The sequence below is a fragment of the Pelodiscus sinensis genome, chromosome 27 (assembly GCF_049634645.1).
Source record: "Pelodiscus sinensis isolate JC-2024 chromosome 27, ASM4963464v1, whole genome shotgun sequence".
NCBI lineage: Eukaryota > Metazoa > Chordata > Testudines > Trionychidae > Pelodiscus > Pelodiscus sinensis.
This window is the reverse complement of record NC_134737.1, coordinates 15,445,407-15,465,623: the sequence shown is the minus strand read 5'-3', so window position 1 is coordinate 15,465,623 and position 20,217 is coordinate 15,445,407. Positions and strand designations below refer to the sequence as shown.

Genomic DNA, 20,217 nt, shown 5'->3' with positions numbered 1-20,217 from the left:
AGCAGAGGGAGTGCCGAGGCCGGGCCTGCAGCGGGGAGTCCCGCTGCTCTTCGGTCCTCTGGAGCCCGCCGGGCCGACAGCCCCTGCCCTAGGGTCTGGAGGGGACGCCCCGAGGCGGGGCTCTGCCTGCTGCTCGTGCGGAGGGCAACATGCTGGATCCAAATCCTGCTTCTCCAGGCCTCCGGAGAGGCGATCTTGGGCCGGGCAGCGAGGGACCCGCCGTTCAAATGTGCGTTGGGGCTGTAGGAGTGAGAACAGGCCCCGGGCTAGGGGCGGCTGTCGGGAAAGCAGGTCGCTGGGGGGGGGGGGGGGGGGCACTCAACAGAGGAGATGGGGCCCTGGGATTCACTGACGTGCCCAGGATCACGAGGGATTGGACCCAGCCCACCCCACAGTCGGTGCCTTAACTCCCAGACCCGCCTCCTTTCCTAGCCTGCCTGATCTTCCCCCAGTCCCGGGAACTGGCCCTGTCCGCACCCTTCCTAGGCCAGGCCAGCTGGCCCAGTTCTATTGACCCTGGTAACAGAGCTATGGCTCAGGGCGAAGGCGTGCTCTGGGCGGGTCCCTGGACAGCTCTGAGGGGCGGTGGGTTCTATCCCAGGTTCTCTGCTCAGTGTCCCCATCCCGCTCCCTCCCTCTGACTGTACCCCGGCCCTGTTTTTTGTTATTTGCCCCCCCCCATCAGTCAAGCCGTAGGTCCAGTCACCCTAGGTGGGTTCTTTGTACACGGGGGGGGGGGGGGCGTGGCCTGTTGCCCCCCTGGTGATCCGCGCCGGAATCAGGCAGGCACGTTGTGCTCCCGGCCCCACGGCTGCGAGCAGCGAGGCTAGGTCTGTGCTGGCAATGTGAGACCCCTGCTTCGCGGCGGCATGTCCAGTGGGCCCTGCAGGGATCTGGGCTCGGCCCTAAGCGCTTCAGCGTTTTACCAGCGCCATGCAGCTGCCGCCCATACGGCTGCAGCTGGCACAAAGATGGGGCTAAGGCGGCGATGGTTAGCCCTGGGGAATTACCGCGCTACCGCCGTGGGGCCTGGCGGGTTCTCTGTCCCGAGGCAATGTGGGTTCTCTCAGCGCTCTGCTGTAGTGATTGCTGGGGGCTGCTTCTGGCCTTGGAGCCTGTGCATCTGGGCTGGTGGATTTCACCTGCCCCGCTTGCTGGGTGCTGAGCCCTGGGGGGAGACGGTTCCACCCGGGAGCAAGCTGGCGCAGAGCTGCCTGGCTAGACTCTGCAACCCGCTCTCTTCTCTGGATCCCCCGCCCCGGGCTCCTGGAGGCGCCCGGCTGACAGCGCGTCCCTTTCAAGTCTCTGCTCCGCCAGGTGCGTTTGAAGCCCAGCCAGGATGCAGGCGGCGTGGCTGCCAGCTCGTGTCATGGCTGTGACAGGCTTGCGCGCTTCGGGGGACCCGCGGCTGGCTGCTGTGCTGGCGGAGCAGGAACAGAAGTAGGTTGGAGGGGGAGGGGAGGCTCCAGACAAGTTTCCTAGGAAACAAGACAAGGGGCCTGGACTTGGCCACCCAAGGGGGGCAGCGTGGGGTGCTGGGAGGGGAATTCCCACCAGAGGGAACTCCTGGGATCTCCCCCTATGTCTCCTCCCTCCGGATGCAGCAGCTTGCGAGGGGCACCCGGACGCGCTTGGGAGCAGAGCCGCACGCTGGGCCAGCCAGGCCGGGGGGAAACGGGGCAGTTTTTTGCACACCGGCTGCACTCAGCGCTGGGGTGGGGGAGGCTGGGGAGGGCAGGTGCAGCCTGGCAGCCACCCTGCGGGCTGTGTCTCTGCGCTGGCTCTGTCCTGCCCGGGGTGGGTGCCGAGAACAGGCCAGCCTCTCATGCCAGGCCTCTGAGCTGCAGCCCTGCAGTGCCCCAGGCACCCTCCTGCTTGGGACACTCCTCTGACCTGGGATCCCAAACCCACCCCGCCAGACTGGCCAAGCCCTTCTCCAGGTCTTTGCCATCTTCTGCCTTGGCAGCTGCAGCCTCCTCTTCTCCCGTAACCTGACCTTCCTGCCCTGCCGCTGCCACCCTGGGTCATGCCCTTACCTCCTTCCAGCTCCGCACCCCGCCTTCCCCAGCTCTCTGTAGTGTCCTCCCCCCTCCATGCCTCCTCTGACTGCCCACTGCATGCCCTTCTCTGCCCTGCTCCCCCTGCACTCTGCAGTTAGCTTCCCCCTCCCTCTCATGCCTGGGAACAGCTCCAGACTCCCCTGATGCTGCCTAGCAGCTTCAACTCCTGTGCTCTCCTTCCTCCCGCATTGCCTTCCGCTCGCCTCCCCAGGGCCCTCCATGTCTCCTAGGTGCCTGACCCAGCAGGGTCCCTGAAAACACAGGCCAGCCGGGGCGCCTGTGTGCTGGGGACCTGTCTCTAGTGCTGAGCCCCATCAGATCCAGCCCCAGATCTCTTCCACGTCTCTGAAAATCCAGCTGCTTTTAAGTGTGGCAGCAGTTGCCTACCTGGAGGATCTCAGCTTTGGGCAGGCCCCATGCAATGCGTGGTGGGCTGGGTCCATCTAAAGGCCAGAGGACACCAGATGCAGGGAGGTCCCCTGAAATACTGGAGAAGGGTGAGCACTGATCCGTGGGCTCCTTATGGGTCCATGTGTCCGCGTGTGCATGCTCGGGGGGGGGGGGAGGGGTGGCGAGCCTAGTCCCATGAGCCCGGCGCTGACGTCATTCATGGGGGCTGTGGGGCCAGGTAACATCATCCCAAGACATTGCTGGTTCAGTGACCTTGTGACACCCGTTTGTCGGGTGGGGGGCTCTATGCACGTGGCTCATTTTAGCCCTAGACGCCCTCAGGAAGGCAGGCTGCTTAGCCAGGGCTGCTCCCCATCTCCAGCTTCTGCTTCAGAAGCTGTCATGGCTGTGAGAGAATCAGCCCCTAAAACCTAGCACAGAATAGTTATACTTCCCCTTTCTACCCACAGGCCATGGGCGAGGGAAGGTGCTTTTTAATGCCAAGATGAAGGGAAGTGGGCACCAATGTTCCTTCCAATCATTTCCATCCATGTGCAGATTTTTCCATCTATGTGCAGAATAATATTGTATGTGCACTGAGGCATGTGTGAGTGTGCACCACCAACAGACACAAAGCTAGTGCTCTGCTAGTCAACTGGGTGGCATTGGAATCTCTCCTGAGCAGTGGTGCACAGTCTGGAGGGCCTCTGATGGGCATCTCCACCAGGCTGGACGGAGCAGCAGCACAGAGCCCTCGCCCAGCAAGACTGACGTAGGTGCTAATATAATTGCTAACAGGTATTATCCCCTTCGTATGGAGATGGCTTCAAAGCCCTAATACCTGCCAGAGAGCGGAGGGGATTTCTGCAGCATGGATCCCACTCTGTCTGCCTATTCAGACATCCCTGGGAGCTCACTCAGGGCCCCTAGCTCTCCAGGGTGCCCCAAGATCTGCAGCTGCTGCTGCCCAGGCTGTGGGTGGCGTCTGGAGAGAGGCTCAGCACCTCCCCATGAACAGTAGCTAGGAAAGGGAGGCCTGTGCTCCTCCGGAGCAGCACTGGCCCCATAGGCCCCAGGCCCTATGCCACCGGACTGGGTGCAAAAGCCAGCCTTGGTGTCCTGGGAGTGGGAGGGCTGGCTTGAGCGCTGGCTGTATGAGCAGGCAGGGGATGGGACTGCTGCTCCTTGGAGAGCTCCCTCTCTGGGCCTGGCCTCCGTCAGTCTGTGCCCCACAGGTGCTCGGCGACCAGAGCAGGCAGAGCAGCCAATGCGCCTCCGTTGTGTGTCTGCAGCGTTGCTTGGCGGGCTCTGGGGGTACCTGGACGCCCGGGGGTAGGTGGAGGGACGCTGGGTGTGGAGCTGTTTCCTAGCACAGGCGCTGCTTTAACACACGAGGTGCTGACTGGTAGCAGAAGTGTCAACTAGTGGTTGGAGTAGCGGGGGGGATGGGAACTCTGGAGTCTGGTCCTAGCCCTGGGAGGAGAACAGGATCTAGTGACAGGTGGTGAGGCCGCCTGGGTTTTAATCCTGGTTTTTCCACTGACCGTGAGAAATTGTCACTGTGTGTCCTGGTGCCTCGGCGTGCCTGTCTATTCGTAGGCTAACCCAGCTGCCCTCTCCCGCCGGAGGAGCATCGTGGTGAGCCCAGGCCCAGGCTGTGTACGTGAAACGTGTGATGGCAGGTGGGCTGGAGGGTTGGGAAGGTTCCTGGGACACAGCCGGGCAAGGGGGCTCGTTTTGGAATTTGGAGGCTGTGACGTAGTGGGGGTACCTTGCTGGTTGCTATGCTGGGCAGTGGGCTGTGGGTGACCCCCACTGGCTGCTGGCTGTAGCACGGCCCAGCAGGGCAGGGGGTGAGTCATTATGCAAAAAGGGTCTCTCAACCTGTCCGACCCGCTACCCCCCAGGGGGAGAAACAAAGGAAGGTGGAATGCCCCCTGGCTGGGGGGCAGGGCTGGAGGAGAGTTAGTTAGTTTCTGTCTGGGAGCATGGAGGAGACAGCCTAGGGAGAGGGGCTGGAATTTAGGGGCCCAGTCTCCCGCATCTCAAGGGGGGCACTGAGGCCTCCTAGCCCCAGTTCCTGTAACCAGATGACATCTGTGCTGTGCTGTATCCTGGAGGAGCAATAAACTCCCTCTGTTCTACTGGCTGGTGGAGTCTGTTCGTGCCATTACGGGGGTGCAGGAGATGGGAAAACCCCAACGCGCCTTCACAGAAGCCTGTGCACCATGGCTACGGGCAACGCTAGCTCAGGTGTGAGGCGGACGTGTCTGGGTCTCCACCTCACAGCCGCACCGACCTTTCGCCAAGGCTTCCCTGGGCACGCGGGTTCCACCTTATAGATGTCAGGGAATTGGCAAGGGCTGAGCTTGTTTAGCCTCTGAAAAGGACCCGCCTGCAGGTGTGACTGCCCCCTCCGCCCCCCATGGCTTCCCTGCAATGGCTGCTCCTGCCAGCTCCTCCTTGCAGCTCTGGGGGACAATAGTTCCCCAAGGGGAAATGGGACACGGTGTGAGGCTGGCCTGAATTCTCCCCACATGCGGGGCTGGCCAGAGATCAGGGCTGGAACTACTGCACCTTCCTCCACACCCCGCTGTTCGGACATCCCCGGGCATTTGTTCTGTTTGCTCTTGGGGAAAATGCTGGGACAGAGCTTAACATGGGGAGTGTCCCAACCAAAATGGGACGTGTGGTCACCCTAAGCGACAGGCATGGTCTGCAAAGCATCCTGCGCTGGTGAAGGGACCCAAACCTAGAATGGCCAGGCTGAGTCAGACCAATGGCCCATCTAAACCAGTATCCTGTCTGCCCTCAGTGCCAGTGTCAGGTGCCACAGAGGGAATTAATAGAACAGGGAATCATCACATGATCCATTCCCAGTTGTTGATTCCCAGCTCCTGGCAGACAGAGGCTGGAGACACCATCCCTGCCCATCCTGGCTAATAGCTATTGATGGACCTAAGCTCCATGAATGTATCTAGCTGTTGTTTGAACCCTGTTTGAGTCTTGATCCTCACAACATCCTCTGGCAAGGAGTTCCACAGGTTGACTATGCACTGGGTGAAGAAAAACTTCCTTTTCTTTGTTTCAAATCTGCTGCCTATTAATTTCGTTTGGTGATCCTAGTTCTTGTCGCACGAGAAGGAGTAAATAGCTCTTCCTTATCTCTCTACACCTGTCAAGATTTTATAGACCTCAGTCATACACTCACATGCACACACTGAGACCATGCACTGAGACCCGGAGCCCGATATCGGTGCTATGCACCTCTCTACCAGAAAACTGTCAGCAAATGAAACATTCAGAAATAGCCAGAGAAATGAGCAGAGGGCTGGAAGGGTGGCCCCCCATGCTTTATGAACATTAGCTTATGAATATAAATATGCATAAGTCAGAGGTGCTCTGGTAACTGATCAATTTGAATGTTACAATTGGATCCTATTTTAGTGCATGTGAAGTTTTAGATCCTGTATGTGAAGTTAGAAAAGTGCAGCGTGAGTCTGTTTATAGCTTTCACTGTGCTAATGAGAGCCATGACTGGTGCTACCGAACCCTAGTGACTGGTGATCAACTCAACGACTTGTAAACAGCCTTGTTTGTCCAGTAAATCCAGAACCTGGTTGATCTGGGGAGGCATGTGACTAGACCGGCTGGTGCTGGAAGCCATGTTGAACCTGCTATTTTGCCATGAAAGGGAATGTAAAATAAAGGATTCCTGCTGAGGGGGGAGGTCTATTTCAACAGTGTCTTTGGCTGGCTTGGGAAAGGGTCTGGCACACCCTAAAAGGATGTAGATATTGGGATAGAGAGTACGCTTATTAAGTTTGCAGATGATACCAAACTGGGTGGGGTTGCAACTTCTTTGGAGGATAGGGACATAATTCAAAATGACCTTAGCAAGTTAGAGAAATGGTCAGAGGTAAACAGGATGAGGTTTAATAAAGAGAAATGCAAAGTGCTCCACTTAGGAAGGAACAATCAGTTCCATACATACAAGATGGGAAGCGACTGTCTAGGAAGGAGCATGGCGGAAAGGGATCTAGGGGTCATAGTGGACCACAAGTTGAATATGAGTCAACAGTGTGATGCTGTTGCAAAAAAAGCAAATATGATTCTAGGTTATAACAACAGGTGTGTTTTAAGCAAAACTCGTGAAGTCATTCTGCCGCTCTACTCTGCACTAGTTAGGCCTCAGCTGGAGTACTGTGTCCAGTTCTGGGCGCCACATTTCAAGAAAGATGTGGAGAAATTGGAAAGGGTACAGAGAAGAGCGACAAGAATGATTAAAGGTTTAGAGAACATGACCTATGAAGCCAGGCCTCATGAACTGGGCTTGTTTAGTTTGGAAAAAAGAAGATTAAGGGGGGACATGATAGCGGTTTTCAAATATCTAAAAGGGTGTCACAAGGAGGAAGGAGAAAATTTGTTCCTCTTGGTTTCTGAGGACAGGACAAGGAGTAATGGGCTTAAAGTGCAGCAGGGGAGGTTTAGATTGGACATTAGGAAAAAATTCCTAACTGTCAGGGTGGTCAAATATTGGAATAAATTGCCAAGGGAGGTGGTGGAATCTCCCTCTCTGGAGATATTTAAGAACAGGTTAGATAGACATCTGTCAGGGATGGTGTAGACGGAGCTTGGTCCTGCCTTGAGGGCGGGGGACTGGACTCGATGACCTCTTGAGGTCCCTTCCAGTCCTATTATTCTATGATTCTATGATACAGACAACATGAAAGAAGGCTGGTGGCCCAAGTCAGAGGAAAGGACTTGAAGATTATGCCTGAAATAAGAACAACTCGTTAGGGTAAGAATCTGCATGCAGTAAGTTCCTTAGTGAATTAGAGCTAGCTGTGTGTTTTCTTTTCATTTTAATTTAGTAACTCACTTTGATCTGTCTGTTTTCACTTGCAACCACTTAAATCCTACTGTTTGTACTTAATAAAACCACTTTTGTTTACTATTAGGCCCAGTGTAAATAATTGTTACTTGGGGAAGGGAGTAACCACTAGGCATCTCTCTCCTTCGTCGATAAAGGGAGCTTACCTGATAAGCGGTCCCTGTGTAAAATTTTGTCACGGAGAAAGACAGATTTATGGTCACATTTAGGGGTTGGTTTCCTGGGTGTTGTGACCTAGAACTGCATCTACCCAGAGCTGAAGTGGGTCAGTGTCTGCACTGCTCTGCGGGGGGTGGTAACCCCAACTCTGCCTCGTCTGGAGGAGACCACATGAGCTGGTCCAGCAGGAAGGCGGGCATCGGTGGCATGATCAGCACACAAGGGGACAACCCCAAGGGGACTGCTGTGACCGCACCCCACCACAGAACTAAGCAAATCCAGCTTGGTTAAGGGTTTGATTTGCCATCAGCTTCTATTAGCTTCCACCCGAGTTCTGAGCAGTCTGCGTCTCTGGAAATCAGGTCCTGGGGGAGACGTGAAATTCCGAGAAATTGCTAACAGAAGAGATCCATTAGGCTGCGGCATAGCCTTGCCTAGTGGTGGGGATGGTGTTACACAGAGCCGGAGACCAGCCCTACTCTGGCTCCGGGTGGAACCAGGCAAGACAGAGAACTTGCAGGTCTTTGCCATCGCTGATTTCTGGTCAGCTGTGAACAAGTTTGACCTGCCACCTTTAGGCATCTGGTGGGCTCCAGCGACCTCTGTCATCTGCGGGGACACAGCCAGGAATTGGCCCAAGTCCCCATGCGCGCACACAAGCAGATGCTGGTGTCCTGGGCAGCTGGTCTTGGAGGTGACATGCAGGGGCACAAGCTGCCCCCAGCTCTGCCGGACTAGCCGCCGGGCGAGGGTTCGCGGTGGTGGCACGGAGGGTGTGGTGGAGAACATTTGTCCCCGCAGGCTGCTGTGTTTCCTCCTTACACGACGCTCCCATCAGTCACCACAGCGACTCCGGCGCGTTTGATGTTTCTTGGCATTAATGACGGGCAAAGATTTTCCCTTCAAGTCCCTTGCGCTGTCTCCTGAGCCGCTGGCGTCTTCCAGCCACAAGCGCATGAGACGCCCTTTGAACGGGCTGAGCTGCCGTCAGCTCAGATCAATCGCTCGTCAGCGCAGGGGGAAAGGGGAACGTTGACCCCGACAGGCCTTCGTTAGTGCCCGTGGCACCTTTGTGATGAATGCGCCCCTCCCCGAAACGGGAGACCGGAGCAGCGGGGCCCTTCGTCACAGCACGCTCCCCGCCCCCTCGCCTCCGGCAGGCATTGCTCTCCGCTCGCACGAGGCGCGCTTTCGCTCTCGGAGGCTGTAGTGCAAGTCTGCGAGCCTGGAGCCAAATTCTGCCTGGACTTCGATCTAGGCCAGCGCTGGTGCGCTGCACAAGGCAGCAGGGCTGCGCGGGGGGAACCTTTCCCCGGGGTAGGACAGCAAGGGGGGATTGCAGATCCACCAGGCGACTCTGTGCCCCTCTCTTGGCCATCTGCCAGGAGCCAGCAAGGCTGGGGTGGGCGCAGCGTGTGCCCTGCGTTCAAGGCAGGGCTCTTGGGGAGACTGACGCCCAACAAACAGCCCCAATGACCCCTGTGCTCCAGTGGGGCAGGGCGCTCTCCGCTGGCCTCCGGTGGAGAGCAGGGGGACTTGACCGACTGGGCCTGCCCGGCCTTGCTGGCAGTGTGGGGCCTTGGGGTGGAAATGCAGGTAAGTGGCAATTAGCCTGTTTGGAAATCAAGAACAAGAGCAAGCGTGCCAGGGTCACTCACCCTGCCAGATGGCAGCCCCCGGGGCTGGGCAAGGGGGCCTGGGGTCACTCACCCTGCCAGATGGCAGCCCCCCGGGGCTGGGCAAGGGGCCTGGGGTCACTCACCCTGCCAGATGGCAGCCCCCCGGGGCTGGGCAAGGGGCCTGGGGTCACTCACCCTGCCAGATGGCAGCCCCCCGGGGCTGGGCAAGGGGCCTGGGGTCACTCACCCTGCCAGATGGCCGCCCCCCGGGGCTGGGCAAGGGGCCTGGGGTCACTCACCCTGCCAGATGGCAGCCCCCGGGGCTGGGCAAGGGGTCTGGGGTCACTCACCTGCCAGATGGCAGCCCCCCGGGGCTGGGCAAGGGGGCCTGGGGTCACTCACCCTGCCAGATGGCAGCCCCCCGGGGCTGGGCAAGGGGACTGGGGTCACTCACCCTGCCAGATGGCAGCCCCCGGGGCTGGGCAAGGGGGCCTGGGGTCACTCACCCTGCCAGATGGCAGCCCCCCGGGGCTGGGCAAGGGGACTGGGGTCACTCACCCTGCCAGATGGCAGCCCCCGGGGCTGGGCAAGGGGCCTGGGGTCACTCACCCTGCCAGATGGCAGCCCCCTGGGGCTGGGCAAGGGGGCCTGGGGTCACTGAGCCTGCCAGATGGCAGCCCCCCGGGGCTGGGCAAGGAGGTCTGGGGTCACTCACCCTGCCAGATGGCAGCCCCCCGGGGCTGGGCAAGGGGGCCTGGGCAGAGCCCTCGGGGAAGCATGCACAGTGCCTGTCTGCTGGGGGGCACCACGGGGCGGGGGGCTGGAGACAGGCTGAGCTGAGCTTGCTGCAAGACAGTGGCTGGTGCACCCTGAGTGCTACAGCCTCCCTGCCCAAATCACCCCATGGAGGTCAGGCGACAGCCCCCAGCGCAGCCCAGGCCGCCTGCATTGGCCTGCCAGCATCCCTGGACTTCTCCAGAGCAGCTCTGTGTGAGGCCAAGAGGGTTAAGGGTGGGACTGGTGAAGACAGTGGGGGCAGGGGGAGTCCTACCTCCTAGAGTTTGTTAATTGCTGGCTTTCCCCAGCTCAGCCTGTTGTCCGCCACCCCCCAGCCCTGCTGGCGTTAGGCCCCCGACAGCGCTTGCAGGTGGGGAAGCACCCGGGAGGGGTGGGTATGGCCAGTCTCCCAGGGTTGCGGGTAGGGGCTGGAGCCACATCAGCCCCCTCCCTGCAAGCACTGAATGACTGTTGTGCCCGCCTCCCCCCGGAGCTGTCTCTCTTCCCCCCCACGTGGCAGATTCGCCCCCACACAGGCAGACACTGAGCTCTCCCCATGCTCCTTCCCCACTGGGCCCACGTGGGTGCTGCAGGAGCCCTAGTGCCTGCCAGGGGAGAAGCGAGCCGCCTACAGCAGCACGGCTGAGTCAGCAGAGCCCAGCCCCAGCCTGGTGCCACTGGGGTGCTGCTCTGCTGGGAACCAGGACCTGCCAGGGCCCCAATCCACCCAGGTGCCACCTCCATGCTGGCCCTGCCCTGATGGCTTAGCCCTGCCCTCTTGGTCATGGCCGGGGGCCCGGCCGCTCTCCCCCTCCTGCAAACACCCCGTCCGTACTCCACAGGCTGGGGAAAAACCAGACGGAGCCGGCGGCTGCAGAACCTTAGAGCATGTTTATTTTCACCTATGTCTACGCGCCCGAGCACGGCCCAGCCCCCCAGAGCGCGGCAGCCCGTGTGCTCTGCAGGCCGGGCAGCGCCGGCTGAAATGGAGAACAGAATGCGCATCCCGTGCAGGGCAGAGGAACAGCCACGGGGCCTGCAAGCCCCCAGAGCGGGGCAGGAGCCGGAAGCCTCTGCCTGGAGCCCTCTGGCCCTGGCCTGGTGGGAGCAGCGCAGCCACCTGTCACCTGGCCTGGAGGCTCCCCTGTCACAGTGGTGCAACCGGCATCCCCCCTCCTCCGCAGCACACACTCCCCCACTGGCGGAACCAGAGCGCCTCTCCCCCCAGCCCCCTCTGCTCTCCTGGGGGCTCCTGTCCACTGCCACAGCCCCCTTTGCCCTCCGCACTCTTCATGCTGGGTCCCCAGCTCTGCCCGGTGGGGGTCCCCTCGCCAGTGCCCTTCTGAGCAGTGACCCCGTGTCACCCCAGCCTTGGCTCTGGTGTAACGACACGAGCTGCGAGGCTGGGTGGGGGCTGGGCTCCCGCGTCAGGACCCCCCATGGCAGGGGCCTGGCTCTCGCATCCGCTGCGGGGCACTAGCAGAGACAGGCCTCCACCGCAGGGGCCTGCCCCTTCCTGGTGCCGGGTGCTTGGAGGATCAGCAAGTGCAAGGGGGGCCAGTCTTGCAGGCAACAATTTCTGCCCCGGCTTGGTGGTGGCGTCAGCTCCTGGGAGGGGGAAGGGCTCCTGCCTGACTCCTTGGGCTGCAACTACATTGGCCTGTTTCAAAGCTCCCAGGGCATCCCCTCCGTGGCCCTGACGGGGGGGGGGGGGCTGTTTCTGGGCCAGGCAGGTACCAGGCGGCTCTTCCAGCCCTGGCTTGCTATCTACAAAGGGAATGGGGGGCGGCTCCCCGCAGGAACGGGCGCCCTCGTGCTCCGGGCGCTGCAGCAGGGCCGGGGAGCGCGCAGGCTCTGGCTGCTCTCAGGGCTGCTGAGGTTGGGGCGCAGGCTGCGGGGACAGACGCCACAGACGCTGGCTGGCTCGGATCTGGCCTGGGGGGCTGGGGGAGGGGGACAGGAAACAGGGGCCACGTGACTGGCCAGAGCTGTTTCTTCCCTCCTGTGTGGCTCCAAGGCCCAGAGCAGGCTGCACCACCTGGCCTGCTGGGGTCTGCCTGGGGCCCAGCTGAGGGTCACCACTGGAGTAAGGCAGCCTCCCGCCGGCCCATCCAGGGCGACAGCCCAGCATACAAGGGGCCCAAGGACCCCACGGCTCCTGCCCTCTGCCCTCCACGCCACTGGGAACTGGTCAGTTCTCTAGCTCTGGTGGCCTCTCCCAGCCCCTACCTGGGCTCTGTACAGGGAGCTGGGGTGCACCGCGGGCCCTGTGCAAGCCGGGACAGTGTAAGGCGGGGTGGGCAGGGCCTCAGGTGAAAGGGGAGGGGCCAGGACCCTCACTGGTCTGTGAATGGTGGAGCCAGTGAAGTCTTTGCCCCCGCCTCCCGGAAGAGCCACCAGCTGTTCTTAACAGCTGGCAGTTTCCTCTCCTGGCGGGTGGGAGTAGACTTGTGTGCGCTCCCCCTCCCCCAGGTCAATCCAGGCCTGGGGGAACACGCACAGTCTGCCCCAGCCCTGCAACGGAGACCCCACTTCGAGCCACCCGCCAGCTGAGCAGCAGCCGCTGGTTGACTAAGTGCCAAGCCCCTTGCAGGGCGGGAGGAGACTGCGCACTCCCCCGGCCCATCAGGGCTTGGGAGCGAGGGGAGCACGCCGTCTCCTCCCGCCCTGCAAGGAGCCGGGGGGGGGGGGGGGGAGAGCGCAAAGTCTCTTTCCCCGCCCTCCAGCACACGGTGCTTAGAATCAACCTTGGTGGTTACCGCTAAGTGCTGCGCGCTCCCGCGTCCCTAGGCCCCGATTGGCCTGGTGGCAGGGGAGCGGTAGGACCTCCATGGCCGGATCAACCTGCTTGGTGGGCCGGATTCAGCCCGCGAGGCCCCTTTTGCCCACCCTGGTGCAAGGCATGAACCCAGCCATGAGGTCCTGAGTGGTTCTTAACGGGCACACGAGCCCACCCCCCTCCCCCTCGGACAGATCCTGCTTTCTCCCTCGCCGGCCTTGCTGGAGCGCTCGGCCCGGCCCCGGGCAGATCTGCACAGTGGGTGGCACTCACCAGCCAGGGCTCTCACCCCTCTGCTTCCTGGCGCAGGCAGAGGCCCCCACATCTGTGGCAGGAAGCAGGGAGGGGAGCAGCTCTGGAGGCTGGGCCCTGGGGGGGGAGGTGGGGGATGTGCACACACCACACACCTGTGAACGCTCACACTGGCATCCATCCAGACAGAGGTGTGCACACCCCCATACTCGTGTGCACACCCCCATACTCCCCTCGCCGGGTGCCCATGCGCTTGGCCTCACCTCCCAGCTCTGCCCCTCCCAGCAGCCCAGGAGCTGCCAGCCAGGCGCCAGCTTGTGGAGAACACGAGCCGGGCAGGATGCGACTGCGTGTGCACGGGCGAGCTGCAGCGTACGTGGGAGTCATGCCAGGCAGAGATGGGAACGGGCGCGTGGAGGGCACAGGCCTCCTTGGAGCCATGCCTTGTGCACGGCCTCGTCCCCCCACCCCGGCCTCTGGGCTATTTGGGGAACTCGCTGGGAGGCTGCAAGCTAGCAGGGTTTTATTGGCGGGCGGGGGGGGGGGGGGGGAAGGGGCCAAAGCAGCCAGCTAAGCTGCTTTGTGGTTCCTCAGGTGCCAGGATTGGTCTCAGTCACACACACTCAGCCCACCAGGACCAAGTCATCCCGCCCCCGGCACACTCCCCTTGCGCTGCCCCCCAGGACCCCCCACGGCGTGGCTTGCAGGCTGGGCTCACCTGGGTCGCATGCTTGGCTTCTCTTGCAGGACTCATGCTTCACAATAACATGCCAGGAAAAGCGTTTCGACGAGCCCCGGAGCTGGGCTGATGAGTGGGATGGCGGAGATGGCGCCGCGCGCTCCTGCGTGTGCCAGCCATCCCCTCCGGCTCCGGCAGGCTCGGCCGGCTCCCGGCCAGCGCTGGAGAGATCTCGGGCTCCAGGGAGGATGCCCAGCCACGTACCATGGAGCACGTCCCTCTTGCTCACGACCAGGCCCCAGAGATCAGCGGGGGCTCCCCTCTAGCCCCCTCGCTGGCTGCTCTCGCCCTGTGTTCACCCCCTGCTCCCCAAAGCTAAGGGAGCCCCCAGTCGCACAAACAGCTTGAGCACTAGGGGACCCCCCGCTGGGTAACACGCAGCCCCGGGCAGCTGCTTTGCTTCCCCTACCTTCATGCACAGCAGCACCCTCCCTTGGAGAGCCCCGCACCTTTCGCCCATGGCTGTCACCTCTGCGGGTGGCACGTGCCTAGTGCAGAGCCCTTTGCCTGCGCCTGGTGCACAGACCGACCCCTGCTCCAGCTGGCACAGGCTGGGCGAGTTCATGGCTAGCAGACTCAGAGCTGGGACACCAGTGTCAGGGCCACTCTGTCCCCCGTACGGGGGAAGGGACCATGAGGCCCTTTTCCACTGCCGGCTCATCTGCCCCCACACCTTCTCCAGACTGCCCCTGCCCCCTGCTCCTTCCCCTTCCCCCCCCCCTCCCTGGGAAGGGCCCTGATGAAACAGGTACAAGGAAACGCAGAATGGAAAGGATCCATTTGTAGCTGGGGGGGGGGGGGGGCAAACAAAGCCCCCAAGGGTTGTGGTGATTGGGGGAGGGGGAAAGCTTGAGGAAGGTGCTGTAGAAGGAGCACTTCCCCATCTCCTCCCCCCCCCCCCCGCCCTGTCTGCTCACCTAGGTCCCACGCTCGCCCCTTCCTGGCAGGGCTCCTGCCAGCTGCCTTCTGCAGACTCCATCCCCAGCCCCCCTTCCCAGGGAAGCCCTGGGGCATGCAGCTCTGTGAGCAGGGCCCCTGGGTGCCTGCCTTGCACGTCTCCCCAGCAGCCATGTACAGCCCACTGCAGGGCTGAATAGCTGTCTCGGAAACCCAGCTTGTGCCTTGATGTATCATTGTAATTAAGACCCGGAATCTGATCATTACGCCGTCAGGCAGAGCTCGCGGGGGACCAGCTGGGCTTGATCGTGCCCCATCATGTCCCGAGTGCCGTGCCATTCCCAGGCCCGAGGGGCGACCACGTCCCGCTTTCAACCTCAGGTCGCTGAAAATCCTTGGGCTGCATTAGTCTCCTTGGCAGGAGACAGCCCCTGCTCCCACATGCTGGTCCCCACAGATGCCAAGCTAGGAAAGCAGAAGGTGACCTTCAAACTGCAGATCCAGCCCAAGGTCGTTGTGCTGGGATAACTCCGAGCCGAGCACGGGGTTGTGCCAAGGAGCCGAAAGCAGCCCTGGGGTGGCCCTGGAGGAGGAAGGAAGAACTGCTCTGGCATTGCAGCATGGGCTGGGCACGGGCACCACATCCCGGCTGTGGGCTTCCTTTCTCGGCAGGACCCTGCAGAGCGCTGGCTGGAGGAAGGTGCAGCTGTAGCTCTGCTCCGAGGGCTGGGCGGCTGCGAGGAGCTGGCGGACGGGAGTACAACGTTCACTGGGGTGATAGCAGGATGGGTGCTGCGTAGCAGGAGGCAGCGCCTGGCCGTGGCACTGCGCCATGTGCATGGAGCTCTATCACCCCCTGCTGGGCCCAGCCCCAGTGGCAGGGTCCCTCCCTTGCCTCGACACGCCTGCCTGGGTCTGCCGTACGCCTACACCACGATGGGCGTGTCCGAGAAGACCGAGCTGACGGAGTCCGGATCTGACATTTTCCTGGGGCCCTTCGGGGCCCTCCTGGCGGGCTGCCCTGGCGAGCGGCTGGGTTGGACCTTGCCGTTTTGGCCTTGCATGGGGCCAGGAGCTGCAAGGTGACTCAGGCTTCCCTTGTGGCCGGCCACTTCAGGGTCGTGGTTGGGCGTGGTGCTGAGCATGGAGGAGTTGATGCTGTCCTCTAGCTGGGCGGCTGGCTTCTCGTTGCCCCGGCACCAGCAGCGGCAGGGCGTCAGGTACAGGTAGATGAGCACCAGGATGACGCTGAGAATGCAGCCCACCAGCGTGGTGTAGGCCGTGTTCAGCGTGTCGTGAGACCCGTGCTGGGTGCAGTTGTAGACCTTCACGTCCACGTAGAGAGTCTCGTTGAAGGCCTGGCTCGCCGCGTAGCAGGTGTAGACGCCCGTGTCCTCCACCCGCACAGGGCGGATCTGCAGGCTGCCGTTGCCCAGCACCGTCACAGTGCTGTTGGCGGCCTCCTCCGGGACGCGCCTGTTGTTTGGCGTCACCCACTCCCTGGTGGCCGCCCCCCGGAGCCTGGTGTCGCAGTCGATGGTCACGGTGTCCCCCAGGTAGGCCTCCAGCACGTGCTCCTTGAACTCGCTGCAGTTGAGGGAGTCCTGGCTGTTGAGGGTGAGGATGCTGACGCTGCGCTTGCCCTGCGGCAGGCTGCACACCAGCTCCTCCCGGAAGTCCACCACGGAGCTGAGCTGGCGGGCGTGCCAGTGGGCAAAGAGCTCGTACAGCCCGCAGTCACAGCTCAGCGGGTTGCTGTGCAGGTAGAGGCCATTTTTAATCCACGCCGGGAGGCTTTTCAGGGTTGCCACCGGCAGGACCTTGAGCTTGTTGGCCGAAAGGTCCAACAGGGCCAGGTCGGGCAGCTTGGCCCGGTCCTTCACCAGCTCCACGGGGAAGCGGGAGATCTGGTTTTGGCTCAGGTAGAGCTTCTGCAGCTTGGCCATGTCATCGAAGGCGCTGCGGTCCAGCTGCGCGATCTGGTTGTTGTAGAGCAGCAGCACCTCCAGCTCCTGCAGCTGGCTGAAGAGGTTCTCCTCCAGCGCCCGCAGGCTGTTGGAGGAGAGGTCCAGGTAGCGCAGGTGCGGGACGTGGCCAAAGGCCTCCGTGGAGACGAAGCCCAGGGCGTTGTGGCAGAGCAGCAGGGAGTGGAGGTGGGCCAGGCGGGCGGGGGTCCAGTCGGCCCGCAGGCGGGTCAGGTTGTTGTGGCTCAGGTCCAGGATGGCGGTGAAGCGGGGCAGCCTGGGGGGCACGGTGCTTAGGGCCAGCTTGGAGCAGCTGATGATGTTGCTGGCGCACACGCATTTCGGGGGGCAGTTGAGGACCGAGCCTCCTTCCCGGGCGAGTCCGCAGCCCAGCAGCAGCAGCAGGCCCAGGAGCCAGGCTGCCCCGCCGCACAGCCCAGGCGCGGGGTGCCCCAGCCACATGGTGGCCACGTCCCAGGCGCACGGAAGCGCAGGGCCGGAGCCCGGGGCTGCCAGGCTGCGGTGCAGCGAGCGGCCCGCTGCGGGATCCGCGTCACCTGCGGCTCCCGGCCGGGAGGGGCCCCGCGGCGCTCAGCCCATCCTCGCTTCGCGGCCCGGGCAGCGCCCGCCCGCGCCCCGCTCCTCGGCCGGCCCGCGCCGCGGGGGAAGGCGCCTGGGCGCAGCGAGCGGTGCGGGGAGCCTGTCACCGTGCGGAGGGCGGGTTGGCCGGGGGGCCGGGCCGGCGCTGCCCGCCCCGCGCCGCGCACATCGCCGCCGGGCTGCAGGCGGGAGCCGTCGCTCGAACCCGGGTCGCGCCGGGAGCCGCTGCGGGAGCCCCGCGCCGCAGCCCGCTGGCTTCGCTAAGGCGCCGGGATGGAGCCTCCTCCCGCTTGACGGGCACAGGCGCCTCATTAGCATGACTGGGATTGTCTAATTACGGGCGGCCAGTCACCAGCCGCGCCCGGCGCTCCGCGCGCAGCCATTGGTTGGGGCTGCGCCGCACCAGGCCAATCAGCGTGGCTGGCGTTTAACCTGTGCGGTGCTGGCGGGCAGCAGAGCGCGGGGCCGAGCTGCGGGGTCTGGCCCCTGTCGAGCTGGGCGTTGGCGGGACCCGCAGCGCAGCTCTGGGCTGGCGCCCGGGCATTAGCAGCGCTCGCCCCGCGAGGGGGCGGCCTCCTGTGCGGGAGGGGGGCAGGGGAAACCGCACGAAAATAAGGGGCAGCCCCGTGTCCCCGCCTTGCCCTGTGACTTGCAGAGTTTTGCTGCCCTCGAGTGCACCTTGCAATTGGCAGCAGCCTCAACGCGGGGCTTTGCTGTCCCGGCTGCGCCCGGCAGGCCGCGTGTGCCCAGGGAGAAGCGTTTGCGATGCCAGACTCGACTGCTGGAGCCAGATCTTCCTAGTCTGTCGTCTAATGAGCTGGCCCAGTCACAGCGCCGTCCCATCGACAGGGCACCGCTCCATAGGAAGGCCGGGTGACAAGCGGAGGGGACTGCGGGAAAGGGTGAGCAGGGGAGGGCGATGGCCCAGAGACGTGTGTGCCTGCATCTAGCCCTGATTGTAACGGCCAGTTCTCCACTGGGGGAAATTTTGCAACGGAAAGTGGCTTTCAGGACTAAGAACTTTTCACCAAAATGTCCATTTTGGGGGAAAAGACAATTTTGTCCCAAACCTGACATGTTTATATTTAACATTCAAATATTTCCATTTTAAACCCCAATAGTTTAGTGTTTTTAAAAAGAAAAAAAGCAAATAATTTTTTTGTTAAAAACGAATGTAGTTTGGTTTGGTTGGAATTTCACATGGGAAAAATAATCCAGCCCTGGTTTGGAAGCTTTTGTTTGCGTATGTAGTCTTAGCTGCTCACTGTGTGCATGGGGGGGGGGGGGGGGGGCAGAGGTCCCTGGTAGCAGGGCTCTGTGGCGCTGGCACTAGAAGGCTGGGCCAGCCTGAGGGGTAGGTATTGTTATAGGGTTAAGTCCCATTGTAGGACCCATCTGGGCAAATAGGAGTCAAAATGCAAATAGGAGACAGTTTGTGCTCACGCTTGAAGCATCAGTTTGCAGCATCAGTGTGAGCTCTGCACTTTACTTAGCAGGCTGGAGGAGAGACAGCCATGCCTTCGGCAAAGGCAAGCCATGGAAGCACGAGCCAACTTTTCATCTTAGTTGTGGTTTCCAAAGTTACTGGTAATCGAGACAGTGAAGAAATTGCTAAAGGGCATAAATTATTAGTGCCTTTGCATTTTCACCTCACTTATGGGACTGGCTCTTTCCCAACACAGCCTCCCACAAACGCAGCATTACTGCTCTTCCTCATCACTGAGCAGCGGTCAGGAAGGATGGCCGGCTTACAAATCCCGGCTGGAGTGAGTCAAAGGAGACACCTTGGGTCGTCTCAATGACGGCAGTGGAAACCCCTTTGGCCCTGATGAGCAATGGGGGGCTCTACCCACTGGGTTCAGGTGGAGTTGACGGAGCAGAATGCTATAAAGGAGGGCTGGGCTGCGCCAGATCCAGCTTGCTAAGTCACCAGATCTGACCCGCAGACGAAATGGGGAGCCCTAGACAAGTCCCCGCTTGCCTTGCCCCACCCGCACGCGCTCAGAAAAGCCGTTGCTGGGCCGTTTCTCTTTCATAACTGAGAGCCGGGAGGGAAGGGGAGGAAGGCTTCATGAGCTGCTTCTGTCCCCAGCACAATCCCATTGGCCAGTTTCTGACCAATGGGAGCTGCCTGTTTGAAAGGCAGGGAGCACACAAAGCAACCATGTACCCCTTCCTGTCTGGCTCCTAGTTAGTCACACACAGCCTGTGCAGGGGCAGGGCAGGCAGGGAGGCTGCCTCAGAAACGTGCTGGGCTGCCGGCTGGGAGTCATCCAGGTAAGTTGCTGGCCAGAGCCCACCTCTGACATTCCAACCCCTCCCTCCCCCAACCCTCTGTCCCCCACTCCTACCCCCTTACGCCATATAACCCGAACCCTCTGCCTCCCTCCTGCACCCAGGACCTGCACCCCAGCCCCCTGCCCCAGCTCACAATCCTTTCCTGTCCTAAGTCCCAACCAAACCCCTACCCTCAGGTCAGAACCCCTTCCTGTACTAGGTCACACCAAACCCCTGCACCGCCAGCTAGTGCCCAAGGTCACAACTGCCTCCTTCACCCAATCTCCCTCCCAGACCCCCCAGACCCTCTCCTGCACCCTAAAGAGCTGTGCAAGGCTCGGGGTGGCTGCTCAGGGTTGGAAGGAACAAGAACCGTCCTGAATCTTCAGCCGGAGCCACCTTCTGAAGAGTTTGGTTACCTGTGGCCTAGGGCTGTTCATCTGCGGATATCTGGCTAATTGTGAAGTCGATACAATATGTATCGATTACTTGACTCGTCGATAAGGGCCGCTCAGCAGAGCCACGGTGGGGATAGCTCCCGCAGCCAGCTCACAGCCAGAGGAGGTGGGCGGGGGAAGAATTTTTGTTCCTTAGCGGAGCTTGGCTTGTTTACCTTAATCAAACGAAGGCTGAGGGGGGACACGATTGCACTCTTTAAATATATTAGAGGGATAAATACCAGGGAGGGAGAGGAATTATTTAAGCTTAATACCAATGTGGACACAAGAACAAATGGATATAAGCTGGCTAATAGGAAGTTTAGACTTGAGATTAGACGAAGGTTTCTAACCATTAGAGGAGTGAGGTTCT

At 61.4% G+C, this 20,217-nt stretch overlaps 1 protein-coding gene across 1 annotated transcript; it reads right to left on the bottom strand.

The window, feature by feature from the left end:
* Window positions 1–10,771: 10,771 nt before the first annotated feature.
* AMIGO1 (adhesion molecule with Ig like domain 1) lies at window positions 10,772–17,404 on the bottom strand. The gene has a single exon (XM_075909997.1). It carries the CDS (start codon window positions 16,990–16,992, stop codon window positions 15,493–15,495), a length of 1,500 nt encoding a protein of 499 aa, XP_075766112.1. The 5' UTR covers window positions 16,993–17,404; the 3' UTR covers window positions 10,772–15,492.
* Window positions 17,405–20,217: the final 2,813 nt, after the last annotated feature.

What these genes read in the sequence shown, in the direction of transcription:
- AMIGO1 (XM_075909997.1), bottom strand. Translation starts at nt 16,992, where the DNA reads ATGTGGCTGGGGCACCCCGCGCCTGGGCTGTGCGGCGGGGCAGCCTGG.